The 19,879-nt window shown below is 43.6% G+C and overlaps 1 protein-coding gene across 2 annotated transcripts in view; it reads left to right on the top strand.

Annotated features, from left to right (window-relative positions):
- SOCS2 (suppressor of cytokine signaling 2) overlaps positions 1-1,288 on the top strand; it is a 31,470-nt gene extending 30,182 nt beyond the window's left edge. For both annotated transcript variants that reach the window (XM_077470647.1, XM_077470646.1), the window contains exon 3: positions 424-1,288. In XM_077470647.1, coding sequence (XP_077326773.1) covers positions 424-881 — 458 coding nt within the window. In that variant the 3' untranslated portion in view covers positions 882-1,288. The remainder of the gene's footprint in view (positions 1-423) is intronic.
- Positions 1,289-19,879: the final 18,591 nt, after the last annotated feature.

Genomic DNA, 19,879 nt, shown 5'->3' on the forward strand with positions numbered 1-19,879 from the left:
TTGTGTGTGTTTTAATTCTGCACTACACCTTTTTTTAAACTTTCCTAACAAATTTTGAACCCTTTTAATTCTATTTCCTTGTCATCTATGCCCTATAACAGTGGTGGTGAACCTTGACACCCCAGATGTTTTGGAACTATATTTCCCATAATGCTTAACTACACTGTAGTTAACTACACTATAGTGCTTGAGCATCATGGGAAATGTTGTTCCAAAACATCTGGGGTACCAAGGTTCACCATTACTGCCCTATAAAGTCCCACTAGAGGGTAGGTTGTTTGTTTTTGTTTTTTTGCAAATTGGTTAACCGGGGATGTGCTCATCTTCTTTTCCTAGTCCCTTTTCACAGCAAGTATTACACAAAATACGTAAAGTATATAATTATTGAACTTAAAAAAAAATCTCCTTTTTGTTTTCTGACAGGCTGGTATTGGGGACACATGACCGTCAACGAAGCCAAGGAAAAACTGCAAGATGCGCCCGAGGGCACTTTCCTAGTTAGGGACAGCTCACACACGGACTACCTCTTGACCATCTCTGTAAAGACCTCTGCAGGGCCAACAAACCTGCGCATTGAGTATCGAGAGGGGAAATTCAGGTTGGACTCTGTCGTTTGCGTACGTTCAAGATTAAAACAATTCAGTAGCGTTGTTCATCTTATTGAGTATTATGTTCTGTTGTCAAAAAACAAGAAAACAGAGACTGAGACTCTTCCCAACCGGACAGTACATCTTTGGCTAGTGAAGCCACTTTATACATCTACCCCATCTTTACAGCATCTCTGTAGACTGGCTGTCAACAAATGTACAAAGAAGGTCCAGGAACTGCCATTGCCAATGAGACTAAAGGAATATATCGCAGAGTACCGTTATCACATATAGAATCATTTCTACAATCATGCCTACAGCATGGGAAATGCATTTCTGCAAGCAACTTCCAAATCCAGCCAAATATGTTTTGAATCCGTTGTCTGCTCCATGCTGAATTTTTAAGAACATCACATTGTGTTCCATTCTTAATGGTTGTTGTAAGATTGTTCAGGACTTATGAAATGAACCTATTTTTTATAGGGTATGTGTTTTTGCTTTTGCTCGCTTTGTGTGTGGTGGTGGGGTTTATTTTTCTTTTGAGGCCTAATCTGTGTAGAATTGTCTGGTTTATGGGAACAAGCCAGTTCCCCTGGATGATCATTATCAAGCAGGCAGGATAGAAAATGATATGATCTTCTTGCCTATAAGATAATATTTGATTTGGTCTTTTTTGAATAAAATCTGTCTACAGTAAGGAATGCTAGGACTCATCACATTAGCTCCAAAAAGTAATACAGTATACAGTGCACCTTTTTTTTTTTTTTTTTGACCGGACCTTCCATCCATTGGAGTGCACAAAAAGGATCCTTCTTTGTAGGCAACTTACTGTAAGCAAAGCAAGTATGCATCATAGCATAATGCGTTGTTTCCTTTTATTGTAACCACATTAAAAGCAATCCTCAATGCATTTCTGCAGAGGGGGCAATGGGGGAACCTCAGGCCTCACACACACAATGGCACAGAGACGTTCATTTTTGTGCCCTTGCAGAACGCGTGCAGAAAAAAAATTTGTTCTCTGTGCCCTGTTCACACCACAATGCCCACAGAATCCAATGTGTATGCAGTTTTCTGAATGGGGCCAAAAACAGACAACATCAACATTGCTGTGAATAGGGCACATAACTGACGTGCATGAAAACCTGAGGTCAACGCGCATGTAAACGGATGTCTCTGCAAGTGGAACATGTGTGGTTTTCATTCACTTATGGTGTGAACAAGCCCTTAATCATAGCTGTGATTAAGGCCCTTTGGGGCAGAAATTAGTTGGCAGATTGCTTAATGCTCTTACAATAAACGGGATTTGAAGGATTATGCTGTGCTGGATACTTGCTTAATCAATTTAGCCAAGATGTGTATATGGTCCGTTCTATTAAGACACATAGCCCAGGTGTATGGGTACCTTGAGTGTTTTAAATCACTAATGCATTTATATTTGTAAAAGGTTTGTTTAACGTGGCCAAAGTTCTGCAACGTGCCAAAGTCTGCTGAATTCTGTCAGAATTCCTGTAAAGATTACAAATTATGGGATCAAGTTTTACTTCTGGGGATCAAGATTTTGTTAGTCTCACCTGTGATGTAGAACTGGAATATGTCTTTATTCTGATGTATACCATTCTTTGTAAGGCTGCTTGCACATGGTACTAATGTTTTTACGCTGTATAAACTTCACAAAAATTTAGGTTCTCAAAGCTCCCAGAATGCTTTTGAGATATATATATATATATATATATATATATATATATATATATATATATATATATATATAATAATTAGAGGTGTGATTTTATGCATCTACACTATATTACTAAAAGTATTGGGACACCTAAGCACTTGAACTGTAATTTGAGTTGACCCACCCTTTGCAGCTATAACAGCTTCAACTCTTCTGGGAAGGCTGTCCACAAGGTTTGTGTGGTCAGGCACTAATGTGGACAAGAAGACCTGGCTCAGTGTCTCTACTCCAATTCATCCCAAAGGTGTTCTAGTGGTTGAGGTCAGGACTCCACCCCAAACTTGCTCATCCATGTCTTTATGGACCTTTGTGCACTGGTGCACAGTCGTGTTGGAACAGGAAGGGGCCATCCCCAAACTGTTCCCACAAAGTTAGGAGCATGAAATTGTCAAATGGTTTGGTGTGATGCCTTATCTCCCTTCACTGGAACCAAGGCCCCCCTCCACCAAATGATTTGGACCAGTGCACAAAGCAAGGTCCATAAAGACGTGGAGGAATTTGACTAGCTTGCACCTCAACCCAATAGAATGCCTTTGGGATGAATTGGAGTGGAGACTGAGCCAGGTCTTCTAGTCCACATCAGTGCCTGACCTCACAAATGCACTTCTGGAAGAATGGTCAAACAGTCCCATAGACACACTCCTAAACCTTCTCCTCCATAAGTTCATATGCATGTAAAGGCAGGCTCCCAATACTTTTGGTAATAGTGTATTTGTATGCACGTAAAATGCTGAACTAACGCCTTTTTTTTTTTTTGTTTGTTTATTTGAATGTGGCACTAATTTTACTGACACATTCTTGACTGTGCATAAACCCATAAAAAACAATGGGCTGCATTTAGATCTGTAAACTAAATACCTGAAAGATGAAAAATCTGGTTTCTGGTGCCTGTGTAAGGTTTGGTTCATATCTAATGCAGTGTGCCTTTGCTCTGTTTCTGCAATGCTTTTTGCATTTATGGTCGTGTGTGGGTGGGTTTTTCTTGCTTTTTTAAAAAAAAGTCCTTGACCCTTTCCAAAAAAGTAGTGGTTGGGGAAAAAGAGCATAGATGTGGCTGTGTCCCATATAAAATCATATTAAATGGACTGTAGTGCATTTCTGCAAAAAGCATTAAATGCAGAAGTGTGAACTGAACCTAAGGATCCTATTAAGTTGCCAATAGCAAAGATGATGGTTGTCGCCAATCAAGAGTCCAATTTACCATGCCCCAAAAGTGTTGGTTACTTTTGAATTCATAAACTTACCTGCTAAGTGCCACACAAACTGTATACCTGTTTGTAATCCTTAACATGTCTTGACTAAGAGCAAGGGCTTGCAATTGATGGGGTCTCAGCCCATTTTGGGTTTGTTTTGATTCCAGTAAAACCTTTGTCCTGTGACAGCAACTTGAAGTTGCACTATAAAATGAAAATACTGCTGTGTAAAATGTGACCACCTAGGTGTTCCTGCACATGCCCCCCAACATTGGGCTTTTCTGACCAGGTGAGCTCCGACATATCCTGGTAGTGTAAGTCTGCCTGCTTACTATGGTCTTGAACAAGTTCCTATTACCCAATCGCTATGACAGGCTGCCTTACTAACCAATAGGAATTTGCAGGAGGTAGTACTGAGCATGCAATCTTGGATATCAGGAATTGCGGGAGCTTTGCCTGATCACCATGTCTTTGTTTGCCAGGGCAGGAGAGAGCATGCTGCAGGTATGTCCTGGCACCTGTTAGTGCCTACACTAATTTTTTTTACAGGCCCACTGGTGCTTATCTAGAAGGTGTAATGTTTCAAAAGATTTTATAGTTTTTAGATTTGCTTTTCTAAGTGCAAAGCTGATGTGAAATTCCTTTGTGTTTTTGAGCTTGCCCTTCAAATTGGGTCCAGCAGTCTATTGTCTTGAGATTATTGACTTTGATATTTATTATGTTGCAGTTCTGTTGGAAATTGCAGCTTTTTGAGGGTCTTGAAGGAAAATGATTTGATGGTTGCATTTTATGTATTAATTTTTTTTCTCTTTTCCCCCATAAATATTATCTAGGTCTCATAATTAAAAGGTAAAATCTAGCGGTATATTGTATTTCTAATGGAAAACAGTGATTATTTAACCCATTATAATCCCAATATGTTTGTATTTGCACAATGAAGTAAGTCTCCACTATGCATTTCCCTACTATACCATTTCAAGTTCACCTTGCATTTGCTCAACAATTGTAAAGCTTTAGGCTGCTTTCACACTGAGGCACTATATCGCTAATAATGGCGCCTGTAATAAGCCTCTCCTGTCACTCCATTGTAAAAGCCTGAGTGCTTTCACACTAGAGCGGTGTGCTGGCAGGACGCCAAAAAGTCCTACTAGCGGCATCTTTGAGGCCCTGTAAGAGTGCCCCTGCCCAATGAAATTAATGGGCAGCGCTGCAGAAGGGCAATCGCATTTAACCCTTTTTTTGACTGTTAGTGGGGGTTAAAAGCCAATGCTCCAGTGTGAAAGTAGCCTTATGGTTTGTGGCTGGTAGCTAAGCACAGCTTTAAGGTGCTATTTTCATGATATCCTACTTGAAAGCTTTTCAGTTGTGAGACGAGCATAAGGCACTTTTTTTTTAATTTTTTTATTTTTTTTGTAATTGTATTGCTATTTCCAGAGATTTTATGTTGTGTTCGCTTTAAGCAAACTATGGATCTGTTATCGCACGACTGGTTTTTAAGGTGCCTTAAATGGTATTCTGGCTTCCTGTGTGGTACACCAAGTTTGACATTTTGTTTTCTTATTCCCTAATATTTAATACTTTGACAAATTGTTTTTACACTCACCGCCAATACGAAGTTCAACATTTTTGAAAACTACTTGGTATTAAAATTACTTGAAAATAATGGTGTCTCAGATACATTTACACATAGTATTGGTGCAACTATGATGTCCATGTATTCTTTTAACTAATATAATTACACCACTTTTCAGGCCCAGAATAATTCTTCCCTAGAATATGCTGTAAATCTATCTAATAACCACACAATCCCAAAAATTTAGCTTTTTATGTAAAAAAAAGAAACTGCTATAGCTTTGAAGTTTTCATACCTTGATCGAATGTGATACTTGAAAAGCGTTTACTATCCAGGTGAGTGCTTATTGCAGAAATTTTCTGAATTAGTGGCTGAATAAGGCCATTTGAAGCTTCCGTCAGTTTGACTACCAACACTGAACGTGCACTGTGTAGTTTTTATATATACTCTTGTTCAATGTAAAAAGCTGGTCTAAAATATACTGTCTTTAGTAAGGTCCTGACGTTCATATACCTTGTAAATGCCTTCAGTAGCTCTGTGTAAACCAATCTGCGATCAAGGCTCATTAGTCCTCTTTAAAAAAAAAAAAAAATTGTGGATCTGAAGGATCTGTTAAAATGCAGCCACAAAGATAAATGCTGTGTTGATCTCTGCTGAGAAAAGCAGCAATTGCTTTTAATGTCTACAATGTAGAACTTCTTATTTTATTTTTTATTTTTGTTTTTTTATATATAAATCTATAAAATAAACCTGACTATTTAACAAGTGTGTATTCTCTGCTGTAACAATAAATAAAATGGATACAAAAACCTGTGTGCTCTGACGTGTTCATTTTGTGTGTTTTTTTTGGGGGGGGGGGGGGTTTTTTAGTTTGGACATTGCACCATACTGTCTGGTTTTAAAATAAACCACTCTTGACCATAAAATGTGACCTGCGTTAAAGATTATATATCCTTTTAGTTGATGGAACATTTTATGCATCAAACTTTTTGAGCGTGCTTTTTATGCAAAAGCTGGGTAGTTTACAGCAGCTATTTTATTTTTTCAGTTGTGGCACCCTACTTGACTAACCACTTGACTTCCAGAAACGTTTACCCCCTTCACATCCAGGCCATTTTAAACCATTTAGCACTGTTACTTTTATTTGGCAATTGTGAGGTCCTTAACTTTTGTATCCTCCTTTGTGTGAAAAACTAAATACATTTCCTTTGGTATACACCATAGGGTTTTTTGTTTTGCTAAAGAAACAATGTTTTGAAAAAATCTTATCTGGTATAAAACTTATTTCAATAAAATCAAATGCTATCATAAATGCAGGCCAAAATGTATTCTGCTACATGTTTTTGTATAAGAAAAGAAATGCACCAAATTAGTGTGTATTATAATATTGGTTTGCGTTAAATGTATAGTGTGTGTGTGTGTGTGTGTCTAACCAGGACCGTACAAATGCTCTCCAAATTTTCCCCATTTTGGAAAGTACAGTCTCAAATATTAAGCATAAGACAAAAACAATTCCATAGCTCAACTCACCAACCAGTCTGCTGACCAACCAAATTAACCTGTCTAACCATCTGTTAAAAGCAGGGGTTTAGTTGGCACACGTTTGCAAATGCATGTGAAAGCTGCAAGGCCTCGTCACAGCACAGTGTTGCTTGCAGTCCTAACACTACAAATTTATAAGTGTGTCCACAGTGGAAGCACATGCATGGAATGGATAGATGTGGGACAGGTGAGCCTAGAGGCTGCCCAAGCCCCCTTAAAGGAACAGGAGCACACTGGACATCCAGCAAGAGCAAAATGGTAGCGATATTTTTGTTTGAAATATTAAGTGGCATGTCAAGTCTTACATTTTCATCTGTCCAGGACCGCACTAGAGAGATAGGCTCTACCTCCAGAGGCAGGAAACGCAATACCAATCTTTAAAAGGCGGCTTCCGTCCTTTCCCCTTCAGTCTTTTGTGTTTCCTCCACCAGAGGAGGAGGCTGGATTAAGGAGCTCTCCTTCCCATGATACCTGGCGTAGGTTGACGGACATTTGGGGTCCCCTGGTTGTGTTGACTGCAGCTACGAATCGGCGGCATCCTCCTGGATAGCCCGGGGAGGGCTGGCGTTACCCGCCTGACGAGCGGATTTTGATTTGGCGCGAGTCAGGCGGGGGCGGGCACAGGCATTGTGTTCTCCCACCTGCGTCTGGAACAAAGTACCTAAGGTGGATGCAGCCTTCTCCCAGTGCGCAAAATCAACGGCCCTCGCCTTTTGAGGACATGGGTGTCCTCGAGGAACCCATGGACAAAAGGATGTAGGTGCTGTTAAAAAGGTCATGGGAAGTAACCATGATCAATTTAAAACCTGCAATGGTCATAGAGTGGTGGATCTGGAGGTCTGGCTGGAACAATTGCAAGGGCATTTGGAAGGTGGGACCTCTAGAAAGGAAATCTTGGATTCCCTTCCTATGCTGCACAAAGCAGCAGGCTACATGGCAGACGCCTCTGCTAAGTTGGTCAAACTTTCAGCAAGGACCGCTGCCCTCGTAAATGCATCTCGCAGGGCACTATCGCTAAAATCCTGATCGGGGGACCCAGCTTCAAAAGTGAGATTATGTGGTATTCCCTTTTGAAGGAGACCTCTTGTTCAGGCAAAAGGTTCTGGATCGCCCTGCAGACAGGAAAGCCTTTCCTGTTAAAATGAAAAAGGCACCAGGGAAATGCTTTTTTCCCATCGCAAAGGACAGACTCCTAAGGGCTCAGCTCCTAAAAAAAAAAAAAAAAAGTGGACGGGGGGGAAACAGAAAAAAACTAAGTCCGAGAGACTTGGTTCCTGTGGGGGAAAGACTGGGGCAGTTCCTCCTACAATGGGGAAAAAACTACCCCAAATGCTTTTATTCTGAGGATAATCAGGGAGGGTTACCGACTACAGTTCAAACACACCCCACCTACGAGGATGTGTGTGACCAAAGATCCTCAGGTGATGATGGCCTTGCTGTCGCAAATAGGCAATTTGGTAGACGAGAGGGTTCTAGTACCAGTGCCAAGACAGGAGATAAACCACGGTTTCTACTCGCATGTGTTTGTAGTAAAGAAACCGTCAGGCAAATTCCGGTTGATTTTGAATTTAAAGTTACTAAACAAGTGGGTAACATACAAAATATTCCGGATGGAAACAATTTTTACAGTAAATTCAATCCTTGCTCCAGATTGTTTCATGGCCTCCCTCGATCTAAGGGATGCCTACCTACACGTCCCCATTCATGAGGACTCAAAAGTTTTTGAGAATAGCGGTTCAGTGGGGAAGGCAGACCCAATACTTCCAGTTCAGGGCCCTGCCATTCGGCCTATCTTCCTCCCCCAGGATATTTACCAAGGTCCTGGTGGAAGCATTGGCTCCCCTGAGGCTGAAAGGAGTCGCGGTCATACCGTACTTAGATGACCTTTTACTCTTCGCCCTCTCCAAACTCCAACTGCAGGGAGACCTGAGGGTAACCATATCCTGGCTAAAAAGGCTGAGGTGGTTAATAAACGAAGAAAAATCACACTCAGCTATGTCGGGACTGGGTCTGTTAGTGGCGAAAATTCCTGCGGTTCCTTGGACAAGGGCCCATTTCAGGTGCCTTCAGGATGACATCCTGAACAGCTGGGATGGAGCACAAGAATCCCTGGACAGGATAGTCCACCTATCCTCAAAGACCAGAAAATCTCTATGGTAGTGGAGGAAAGAGGAGCACATGGTACGGGGTCTATGGTGGTCTCCTCCAGTGTCTCCACATCACTATGGATGCCAGTGCTTGGGGCTGGGGGGCCCATTTTGGGTCAAAAATAGCCCAAGGACGCTGGGGGAAAGCACAGTCCCAAAGGTCGGCCAATTGGAGAGAGTTACAGGCGATCTGGGAAGCATTAAGAGCATTTGCCAGAGATCTGAGGGGCTACCATGTAAAGGTCCGCTCAGACAATGCAGCAGCAGTCTTGTATCTAAACAATCGAACGAGATGTCCGTCCTTGATCGAGTTAACATGTACGATTTTATATCGGGCTGAGAAGAACCTAGGGTCGATCTTGGCAGTCCATCTGAAAGGGGTGGATAACCACCTGGCGGATTTTCTGATTCGACACCAATTGTGCGAATCAGAATGGTGCCTGAACGAGGAAATCTTTCAGCTGCAGAAATGGGGTCTCCCAGAGGTGGATTTGTTCGCCAGGAGAATGAACCCCCAGGTTCCAGTGTACTTCTCACTAGAAAGGGAAGAAGGGTCAAAAGGGATAGATGCTTTTGCACAAAGTTGGGCGTTTCACACTTGCTACGCTTTTCCCCCCATTCAAACTGATTCCTCTAGGAAATTTCTTCAGGAACGGACCACAATAATATTGGTGGTTCCGTATCGGTCAAAGAAACCGAGAGGGAAGATCTGCTATCCCAGGGCCCAGTTCTGTTGCCAGAAATGCACACCCTGAAATTATCGGCCTGGCGTCTGAGGAGAGCCTCTTGAAGTCTAAGGGGCTCTCAGACAGGGTAATAAAAACACTTTCCAGTAGAAAGAAGGTAACCCAAGCAATTTATGTTAAGTTTTGGAAGGTTTTTTGTTCAGGGTTAGACACTAAAAAAGTGTCTGTAGGTATCCTGGCAATCTTGGCGTTCTTACAAGATGGTGTGGATAAAGGACTGGCCCTTAGTACTTTGAAGGTACAAGTTGCGGCCCTGTCAGTGTTTCTAGAGCAACCCCTGGTGTTAGACCCGCTAGTTAACAGGTTCTTTAAGGGGGTTAGACAGAATTAAGCCTGTTCCTTTTTAAATTTTACCCAAATGGGACCTGTCAATTGTGCTACAGGGATGGGTAAAATGGTCACAGGAAGAAGAGCCCTCTTTAAAATGGTCACGCTCAAAACAGTGTTCCTAGTGGCTATTTCCACAGCTAGACGCATTAGCAAGCTTCAGGCACTTTCTATGAAAGAGCCATTTTTGAAGATGGGCTGGTGCTACGCACAGACCCAGGTTTTTTTGCCCAAGGTAGTGACAAAATTCCATAGAACACAAGAACTTTTGTCTTTGTTCTGTGGGTCCCCCACCAATCCAAGGGAAGTAGAATTCCACCAACTGGACGTGAGAGCTTGTGTCTTACAGTATCTGGAGATGTCAAAGTATTAGAAAATCCAATGCACTATTTATTTTACATGCGGATAAAAAATTGGAGTCGTAAGCTTCAAAGAACACAATTGTAAGATGGATAAAACAAGGTATTGTTTAAGCTTACAAAATTATGAAAACGGAATGTCCTTTTTCCCCCCGTGGCTCACTCCACACGGGCACTATCGACCTCTTGGGCAGAGTGAGCTGGAGCGTCACCAGAACAAATTTGTCGAGCAGCAACATGGTCAAATTACTCAACTTTCATGAAGCACTATAGATTGGACCTTATCTCAGCGCAAGACCAGGCATTTGGGAGAAAAGTCCTTCAAGCGGTCTTAGTTGGACGGCGGTCCAGAAAGGTAATTTGAAGGGGCCCATGTGATTACTTAGTACCTCTACGGAAGGCCAAGAGTCATGAGTCCGGAAGTGTCGTGCCTGTGTGCAATTTATAGCCGTCATAGCATTCCTAACTTGGAGGTCTACTCCCGGAGGGAATTGTGGGTTCCCTATATTAGGGTACAGCGGAGAATTGGGTAGGGATAGTGTGTAGTGCAGGATTGTGATCCCACTCTAAGTGTCATCCCTATCAGAGGGTGTGTTCTTACACTCGTGTCGAGATGGGCATAGCACCAGCTAGCACCAGACATTTAGCAAACACCACCGTATGGTGGACACAGGAAGAATACATACATTTTTTTGGTTAATATTTTTTGGTTAATATATATATTTTTTGGTTGTAAAACACATAAAAGCTAGATAATAGCAATACGGAATAAATTGTCATATATAGATTATATAATAAAAACACATTTATTTTTTGCACTTGGGTGCACGATAAGAAGGGTTCTAGCGCCAAAGCTTAATTTAAATTCTACATCTCTGGCCCACTCCTTTACATAAAGGAGTGGGATCTAGGCATAGGCAGCTTTAACCCCTTGAGACCTATTTAGGTTTTTATTTTCATTTTAGATTTTTTCTTTCATCCATCTTTCCAGTTTGTAATCTTTATAGAATCTGTCCATAGCGCAATTTTAACGATTCACCTTGCAAAGGGACTTGTATCTGGGCTTGCTCTAGCTGTGTCCACAGCTTCAGATCCCGGTGCCTCCACCAATCTTTAATTCTACCGAGGTGTACAGCCTGGTAGTATTTCTTCACCTCTGGGACAGCCAGTCCCCCATTAATCTTAGGTAAGGAAAGCAGGGTTCGGGACAATCTCTATTTTTTTTATTAGCCCATATAAATTTAGTGAATTGACTGTGCACATGTCTGAAAAACGATGTGGGGATTGCCATTGGCAGTGCCTGCAGTAAGTATAAGAATTTGGGCAGAATGCACATCTTAATAAGATTGCACCTGCCAAACCAGGAATGTAGGCCTTTATTCCAGGATTCAAGTAGGGCTCGAGTTCGGGTCAATAATGGCGGGAAGTTCATTTGAAAAGTGTGGTTTAAATTTGCTGGGACGGAGGTACCCAGATATGTCAAAGCTACGGATGCCCATTTAAAATTGAAATTGGATTGTAGAGCTTGCAGTAAGGTTCATGGGATCTTGACGGTCATGGCCTCTGACTTATTATAGTTAATTTTGAGATTGGATATCTGCCCATATTCCTCGAATTCCTGTAAAAGGTTTGGAAGGGAGATTACCCTATTTGAAAGGGAAAACAGCAAGTCATCTGCATAAGCAGAGACTTTGTACTGGATATCCCCTACCATCAGGCCTTGGATATCCGGATTGTTCCTAACTTTACACAGAAAAGGTTCCAAGGAAAGAGCAAAGAGCGTGGGGATAGCGGCCAGCCCTGCCTAGTCCCTGATAGGAAGGGGGTCTGAGAGAATCCCATTTACTTTGACCTGAGCTGTAGTAGTAGTATATATCTGAGTAATCCATCTGAGCATTGTTTCACCTAACCCTATATGGCGTAATACCGTGAACATATAGTTCCAATTAACCCTGTCGAATGCTTTTTCGGCATTGGTGTTTAGAAAGATCGAGGGCGTATTCGTTTGGTTAGCTACATGTAATAAGTTTAGCACCTTAATCGTGCTATCCCTAGCTTCCCTCATAGGGATGACGCCCACCTGATCCAGGTGGACTAGAGTCTGTAAGTTACGGGCTAAGCGGGTCGCTAAAATTTTGGTGAATAACTTAAGATCCATGTGTAAATCCCCCATGTCCGCCGTGGGGGGAGCCTGTGGTGACTGATGTGTGTTATTGGTCATAAAGTGATTGGTAAGCAGTTATACCTGATTTTTGCTGTATTTACTATATATGTTGCTAGATGTGTTATATGACATATATATTTACTCTATTTCATATATATTGTTTACAGATTTATTTATAGATTTTGTTTTATAGATTTATCCTCCTGAAGAAGCGCTCCTTTGATCTTGAAACTGTTGAGGCGCGGTGGCCCGGCAAGAAGAAGCGAAGAGGGGGACAAGACCCCCGAAGATGGGGACAAGACCCCCGAAGTCGGAAGAAGAGGGCGGCGGCGAAGAAGAAAGCCGGGCTCCTCCACTAGTAAAAGAGCTAGCAGAAGATAGCGGTGGAGTCCGGCGAGAAGACCCCCGAAGACGGTCAGAAGCCCCCCTATTTTAACCCTTGTGTGTTGTTTTTTTTTTACTTTTTTTCACAGGTGAATGGGTAGGGGTACATTGTACCCCATACTCATTCACATAGGGTGGGGGGCCGGTATCCGGGGGCCCACTTATCAAAGGGGGCTCCCGGATTCCGATAAACCCCCCCGCCCGCAGACCCCGACAACCCTGGCCCTTTTCCTCATCAACATGGGGACAAGGTGCTTTGGGGTGGGGGGGGCGCGCGGCCCCCCTTCCCCAAGGCACCCCCCCATGTTGAGGGCACGCGGCCTGGTACGGCTCAGGAGGGGGGCGCTCGCTCGTCCCCACCCCCTTTCCTGACTGGTTGGGTAGCGTGCTCGGACAAGGGTCTAATGTGGACCTGGGGGGACCCCCACACCGATTTTTCGGCGTAGGCGTTCCCCTTTAAGTCCATACCAGGTAACGGGGCCAGCGACGCCTCCTTCGCTGGCCCCGGCTACCTGGAGATGCGCTCAAAATGAGCAGACTTTTCTCCGGGCGGGAAAAGTCAGTTCATTTCAAAAGTACAGCGGACTGGCACACACACAGCCGGATTGTCCGCCGAAATGCGAGTCCAACAGACAGATTGGAGTGCAAAACTACTTTCTAAGTCCGCCGGACTTTTGGGTAAAAAAAGTCCGCCGGAGCCTACACACGGGGGGATTGTCCGCCGGACTTTTCCACCGGATTGTTTGATCGTTTGTACGAGGCATAAAAGTTTAACTTTGTTTATCGGTATCGAGATAGTCCTTTTGTTTCCTTGAGGGTCAAGTAGGACAGGTTTAGCAACCATCCTCACTTCCCTTAACATTTTGCACACAATTTATTCTGGATGACGGTACCTTTTATCTCCATTTCCATAAATTTTTGAACTCGAGGCAAACTCACCAAAATGTTATCACATTCCCTCTGTTCTCAGGTGCATAAGAGCTGGGGGGAGAAGAATCTGCAGGACACTGTGCTACCCAGTGAACGGCTGTGCAGCAGGGGCGTGTCAGTAGAAGTCTGATCATTGGAGGAGAGCAGGTCGAGGTCCCAGCATAGCTAGAGGACTGACCACAATGTGTTTTCCTGCTTAGTGTGGTAATTTTTTAATAGGAAAGCAAGGGGATTAGTGGGAACACCAGGGATTTCACATAAAAGAAAGGAATTCAAAGAGAACAGAACACTTTTTATACATGTACATAGTACAGCAGACACAGATCAGAAATATGAAATATTGGAGTAACAAACGCTTTAATGGCCTTGTAATCTATTTGTCATTAAATTATTTCTTACAGTGTTTTTCTACCTTGTTGTAATGTTTTCTGTGAGTTCCTAAACCTCTCCTATTCTTCTTCATGTGCTGTTGTTTAGAGCAAGAAGTGTATGTAAGTTGCGATCACGTGAATTCAAATCCTACAGTCCCTAGTCCATCTCAGGAGCAAGCAAGAGAGGGTGACTACGATCTTACATACTTAGAGAATTAATGTAGCGCCACCCTACCAAGAAGTTGGACAACAGAGGTTTGGTGGAGGCTGAACGCAACAGAAGGTACTTTTTTGAGTAAAAAAAAAGCAGTATACTTAAATATAATTATTTTTTTTAAATCTGAGAGTGTAGTGTCTTCTTAAGCTGCAGAGCCCTTGGGTGGGGGGTGTACATAGGCTACAGCCAAAAAGATCCCTGCTGATGCATTTGGCAGGCAATACCGCCAGCTGAATGTAACCCATTCAAGTGAATGCATACCTCCCAACTTTCTGAAATGGGAATGAGAAACACCTATTAGCAAAAGTATGTAGGCATAGGACACACCCCCTTAATGGAGAATTGTACAAAAAATAATGATTAGTTCAACCACAAGTGCTTTTTTACCACTACTATTCCTTTATACTGGCTTTTGGAATTTATAAATGCAGCAATCTAGTTAGGTGAAAGCTTTAGCAATGTGAAACACTTGTCGATTACATAAGTAGTGCATCTTATATACAACTATATAGATCAGACCAAAATGAGGGACAATTGAGGAGGAAAGAGGGACAGATGGACTTTGTTCCAAATCAGGGACCATCCCTCGAAATCAGGGACAGTTGGAAGCTATGTGAATGGGGTTGCTGCATGGTTATAGGGGTTAAACAGGCGAAGAGGAGGCAACATAATGCCTCCTCACTGCCTGGCAAATTACCAGATTGCTCCTCAGGAAGCAACACACATGTGAATGAGCCCATAAGCTAGTGTTTGAAGAGCCAGTGGATCGTATGCATGGTATTCTGTAACATATTTGTTATGCTCCAGAGCCAAGCTTAAGTCTTCAGAGGAAGAATTCTCAGTAGCAATACTGTATATTAGGATAGGAATACAAAGGAGAACCATGAGTTTTTAATAGAAACTGATTTCACTTTTTCTAACTTTACAGACTACCATTTGGAATCCTTATGTTATATAATTTAAAGACATTTGCAAAACAATGCAGTTTGCTCATTTTTAAGGGATTGTGCAAAGAAGAATAGTGGTGTTAGCTACGGCTCAGGCTCCAGCTGTCTGCTTTTGGCCACTTCAAGTAAACAAAAAATGTTTTTGATAAACTGAATACAAAAAAATCCATTGGTTCTGGGTTGCTCTATTTGATCTGGCAGACTAATAAAGCCATAAAGTCATCTACAGCTAAAAGTAGAACCAGGGCCTTTTCCCCCAGTTGTCTTCCAGGTCAGCCCTTGAGAGATGGAGCTCCTCTTCACACACAGGAAACACATTGTCCCTGGTCAGTCTTAGTGTTTCCTCCATCCGGAGGAGATATGTTGCCTAAGGACCTGAGGGGCTCCATCTCCCAAGTGCTCACCGGGACAGGTGCCCGTCAGGTGCAGCAGCAGGTGGAGTGGGAGCCTCTGAGCTGCAGGGGGTCAGGAGACCTTACCAAAGATGCATTTTCTTTGTTGGTCGGGTGTGCTGCCGCAGGCAACCCTTCTTGGCAGCAGGCATGAAGTGTCCCGGATTCCGGCTCCCTCTGAGCCCAGGCGCGGAGATAGGAGCCAGTACAGCTTCCCGTTGACTGTCCTCGGCAAGGGGGTGTGTACCGCGGGCGGAGGCTGCTTGACCTGGAAGGCGCGGGGCATCACTTCCGGGGGTGGACGACATCATCGTTGTGCGCCGGGGAGCATGTCCTGCCCCCTTAAAGGCGCGGAGAGCGGAAATGGCCGGCTGGTGCAATTTTTTCATGGACACAGCTGCAGGAGACAGTGGTATCGCCACTGAAGCTCCAGGATGCTGGAGGAAGATGACCTCTCATCTGCTCAGGCTCCCAGGAATGCAGGCACCAGCGGACACAGGTAGGCACCAGGGGGTGACTTTTGTTGTCCATATATTGAACAGCAGGCTAGTTAGTGATGGTCTCTAGCAGGCTGGGGAACTACAAGGGGTTCAAGTGTCACTGGGTGTGCACACTGTAATGGCTGAGTAAATGCTGATGTTTTTTTCTCACCGCCATGGGCCCCGTTTTGTGTTTTGCCAGGCAAAGCCCTCTAAAGAGCCGAAGCCCACTCCCAGGAAGTGGTTTGCAAAATGTGATACCAAGATTCCCTTGGGATACACTGAACCACTATGTCAAGTCCGCATAGACAGACTGGTTAAAAAACAGTCTGATGCAATTTACACAAACCTTTTTGGATCCATGAGGGATGACATGGCTACTACCTTTAAGGAGCTTAAAAAATGTATTTCAGAGGTAAAACCTCAAACAGCTCTCTCTGGAAGTTACTCTCCCATAGCCTTGCCATGATCAGTCGCCTCAGGGTCGCAGGAGAGAGCAAGGGAACGAGCAAGTAGCAGCGTGGTTAGCGAAATAGCCACTGACAGCTCAGATTCAGAGCAGGAAGCTGGGGGAGAGGGAAAAAGAGGACCCAAGTACAAATTGTCCCTAGAAGATGTAGAGGACTTACTTGGGGTTATATAGGAGACTTTGGAAATAGAAGAAGAAAAAGAACTTCCATCAAAACATGACCTGATGTACCAAGGTCTAAGGAAGAAAAAGTCCAAAATATTCCTGGTCCACCAGGTGATGTCGGACGTTGTGAGGAATGAGTATTTGAAAACCCTATTGGTCCTCTTCAATGCGGTTGGCAACGAGATCAGGGGATCAACCTGTGGCAGCCAGGCGGGCTATCTGGATGAAGACTTGGTCAGGGGATCCTGCATCCAAGATGAAACTATGTAACCTCCCATTTTCCGGAGATCTTCTATTCGGAACAGACTTGGACGAACCCCTAGAAAGAACGGCGGACAGGAAGAAAGCGTTCCCGGTAGAGAGACGCAAACCTCCACAAAAGAGGTTTTTTTCATGGGTGTAGAGTGTCCGCATGAAGAAAACAAAAGATTGCCCAAAAAAGCACTGGACGGGTCACAAGAGGAAGCCAAAGAGAAACGCCAGTTGGGGGAAGGCTGGCTACCTTCCTACCTCAATGGCAGAAGACGACAGCCAACCAATTTATCTTAGACATTGTCGCAAGGGGTTACTCCCTGGAATTCAGTTGTCATCCTCCAGAGAGTTGATCTATTAACTAAACTTCCTAGGGATCCCGAAAAAGCAAGGGCTTTCCTGTTGTTGTTGGGGGAGATGATAGACCAGAAGGTCCTGACTCCAGTCCCAGAGGAAGAAAACCGAAAGGGAAGTTTTGATTGATATTAAATCTAAAACCTCTGAACCAAGCCATAAAATACAAATAATTCCACATGGAATTCATATTCTCAGTCAAGAATATTCTTCAACCAGGAACTTTCATGGCGACCATGGATCTCAGTGATGCCTATCTCCACATTCTCATACGAAGAGTTCCAGAGATACCTGAGGTTGACGGTGGAGATGGAGGTAAAGGAGTATAATTTCCAAAGCAGGGCTCTTCCTTTCGGGCTATCCTCATCACCAAAGATATTTACCAAAGTCCTAGCAGAAGCCCTGGTCCCTCTGAGGTTGAAGAAGATGACTGTAGTACTTTACCTAGACGACCTGCTTTTCGCAGTACAGTCAGAAGTTCAGCTGGTAAAAGACCTGGCAGAAGCTCAACTATGGCAGAAGTCATTAGAATGGATTTTAAACATCAAAAAACCCAACCTGTGTCCTACTCAGAACATTCGATTACTGGGATATCTGCTCAGCTCCATAGAGCAGAAAGCATCCCTTCCGGAGGAGAAAATTCAAGGTCTCGTTAAGAGAATAAGTTCTGTACAGAACAACCTCCTGATATCCACACAAACCTATACCAGGATCTGGCATGGTCTTTCCCAACCTCACGGAATTTGACCACAGTTGCGTGCAGTTGGGGATGGGGATCCCACCTAGCAGGTCAACCTGCTCAGGGGAGATGGTCCCAGGAAGAGGCCTAGGCATCTTCAATTTGGAGGGAGCTTATGGCAATAGCCAAAGTCATAGAACACTTCCAAGACCAGCTAAGAAATCATCACACCCTGATCCTGTCGTACAACACTACAGCAGTAGCTTATGTGAACAAGCAAGGGGCACGAGGAGCCCCCTCCTAAGCTACATCTCCAACCAGATCTGTCATTGGGCAGAAGGGACTCTACTGTCTCTAGGAGCAGTCTACCTAAAGGGGGAAAACAATGAAGTGGTGGACTTCCTCAGCTACCAAGAGATCTCACAAGAGGAATGGGCTTTACATCCAAAGGTATTCAAGGAAATTACAGCCCGCTGGGGAATGCCAAATATAGATCTATTTGCATCCCGGAAAAACACCAAGGTGAATCATTTATAACCCCCGGTATATCTGATTCTTCAAGTAATGAAGAAATTCCTACAGGAACAGACAAATGTGATACTGATAGCACCATATTGGCTCAAGAAAGCCTGGTTCTCTCAGCTCCTTAGTCTCTCAGTGGATCTGATATCCAGCCAGGACCAGGCTTTTGGTAGGAAAGTCTGGTGAGTACTTGGTTATCCTCTCCAGGGTTGACCTGGAAGACAATTGGGGGAAAAGCAGAGTTAGTTCTTACCGGTAACTCCATTTTCAGTAGTCTTCCAGGGCCCCCACCAGTAACAAAACAGCAGGGCTCCTGGCAGCCAGCATCAATAGACCCCTCCATCAACAGTAGATCTATCCCACCAATAATTGACCCACTAGCAACAAAAGATCGCCCCACCAAAAATAGGTCTCGCACCAGCAAAAATAGACCTCCCCAGCAGAAAATGATCCCTCTAACAACAATCGATCCCCCAGCAGTCGACATCAATAGACCCTCCAGCAATCCCCAGCATCACATTCAATGATGGAGGTGCCAAACTGCATTTCCCTATGTTCCTGCTGAAAAAAAGCCCTGAGTAGAACCCAGAATAAAAGTAATATGCCAACTTGGCTGTCTCTGAATTATAGTCATTTTAAGTCATTGACCCAGGACAAGTACATACGAGAGAACAGAATCTGAATTCCTGACCTTCCTACTTGTTGACTCGGTATGTATTCAAGCTGTTAGATAAACATTGTAATGAGACAACCAGACAAAAAGCTATTTTCAGTACAGTTTTCTTTACCCTAGGTTCACACTGCTACAATCTGATTTTGATCCATTTTTAGAACGATTATATAGTACAACTTGGATGTGATTTACATATTTTATGGGTCCAAAATCAAGCTGGAATCGCACCAAAGTAGTACAGAAACCTTTTCCAAAATTGCACCATGCTGAGTTGCATTGATTTGAACAGAAACTACTGAAAGCAATATGATTTCTATTGTCTTGCGATTCTGTGCAGCTCAAGTCTCATTTGAAATCACATCAGCATGAACAGAGCCTTAAAGAGGTTCTAAAGTCTTAAGGGTTTCCACCTTAATGCATTCTATGCATTAAGGTGAAAAACCTTCTGTGCTGCAGCTCCCCCCTTTTTCTTAGCTGAGCCTGATCTGATCCAGTGATATCCACAAGTGCAGCAGCTCCCATTGCCGTTTGTCTCCTCCTTGGACAGATTGATAGCAGCGGAAGCCATTGGCTCTGGCTGCTGTCAATCAAATCCTGTGACACAGCAGCGGGGGGACGTCTGTGTAGATGGACACAGCAGCGGGGTTTGAAAGTGAGTATGCATGGGTGCCC

This window comes from Lithobates pipiens, unplaced genomic scaffold (assembly GCF_037356315.1).
Source record: "Lithobates pipiens isolate NorthernLeopardFrog02 unplaced genomic scaffold, aLitPip1_a1.2 Scaffold_8, whole genome shotgun sequence".
NCBI classification, from domain to species: domain Eukaryota; kingdom Metazoa; phylum Chordata; class Amphibia; order Anura; family Ranidae; genus Lithobates; species Lithobates pipiens.